Here is a 1,003-nt window from a genome sequence, read left to right on the forward strand (position 1 = left end):
CCCCAACCCCTCCTCCGCTGTCCCCCACAGTGCCAGCACATTGGGGGCATCTGTGAGAGCATCCTGGGCTGCAGCCCCCCCACGCTGCTGGACTGCAGGGCTGTGCTGGAGCGTGTGAGGCTGGAGCTGCCCCCCGGCCCACGGGGCAGCCCCCCCACCACCCCCCACACCCCGCCGGCTGCCTCATGGCCTGTGGGAGAGCCCCCCAACATCTCCTGATACACCAACGATGCCAGCCAGCCCATGGGGGAACACCTCCAGGTCCCCTGACACCCCACCACTGCCTCCTGAGCCCCCAGGAAGCCCCTTCCTCCTCCCCACCACCCCACTGGTGAGTCCCCAGTGCCCCTCCCCATGCCCCAGGACCTCACAGCACACCCTGCACCCCACTCATGCCTCCCTACCAACCCCCCCAGGGCCTCGAGATCACCTCTACCAGCTCCTGCCTACACTTTGTGTCTGCAGCCACCTCGGAGGTGAGTGAGGTACTACTGCCCTGCAAATCTGTCACCCCCCAGTGCCACCCTCTGCCCAGTCACCCCTTTTTAGTGCCTACTGTGGGGAATACTGCTCATCCTTGCTGCAACCCACCCAGATGGATCCTGTCATCCTATTGGGGCCCTAATTTGCCCCATGTCCCAGCCCAGAGCTGGGGGTGGCAGCCTGCAGCTGAGACCCTGCAACTCATCTCATGAGTGAGCACAGCCCGGGTCGTGCTGGGAGCCCCTCTCCACACCCCGAGCCCCCCAGGGCTGGTGCTGTGCAAGATCAGGCTGCTGGTTAATGGTTAACCCCTGGGGGAGGGCTCCTGGGGGTGGGTTAGCCGAGCAGAGTGGGTGGGGGGTTGAGCACCAGGGCCTGAGCACCCTGCTCACCCACCCTGCTCACCCACCCTGCTCCCACCCCTCTGCCCCAGGCCCTGGCTGCCCACGGGGGTCGCATCCTGCCCGGGGATGAGATCGTGCAGGTCAATGAGCAGGTCGTGGTGAGTCGGGGGGGGGGG

At 66.4% G+C, this 1,003-nt stretch overlaps 1 protein-coding gene across 1 annotated transcript in view; it reads left to right on the plus strand.

Annotated features, from left to right (window-relative positions):
* The window catches only part of CNKSR1 (connector enhancer of kinase suppressor of Ras 1), an 11,662-nt gene that overhangs the window by 4,900 nt on the left and 5,759 nt on the right, over positions 1-1,003 (plus strand). The window contains 4 exon segments of the mRNA XM_010003690.1: positions 31-174; positions 176-331; positions 417-476; positions 917-985. Coding sequence (XP_010001992.1) covers positions 31-174; positions 176-331; positions 417-476; positions 917-985 — 429 coding nt within the window.

Source organism: Chaetura pelagica, unplaced genomic scaffold (genome assembly GCF_000747805.2).
Source record: "Chaetura pelagica isolate M959 unplaced genomic scaffold, ChaPel_1.0 scaffold698, whole genome shotgun sequence".
NCBI lineage: Eukaryota > Metazoa > Chordata > Aves > Apodiformes > Apodidae > Chaetura > Chaetura pelagica.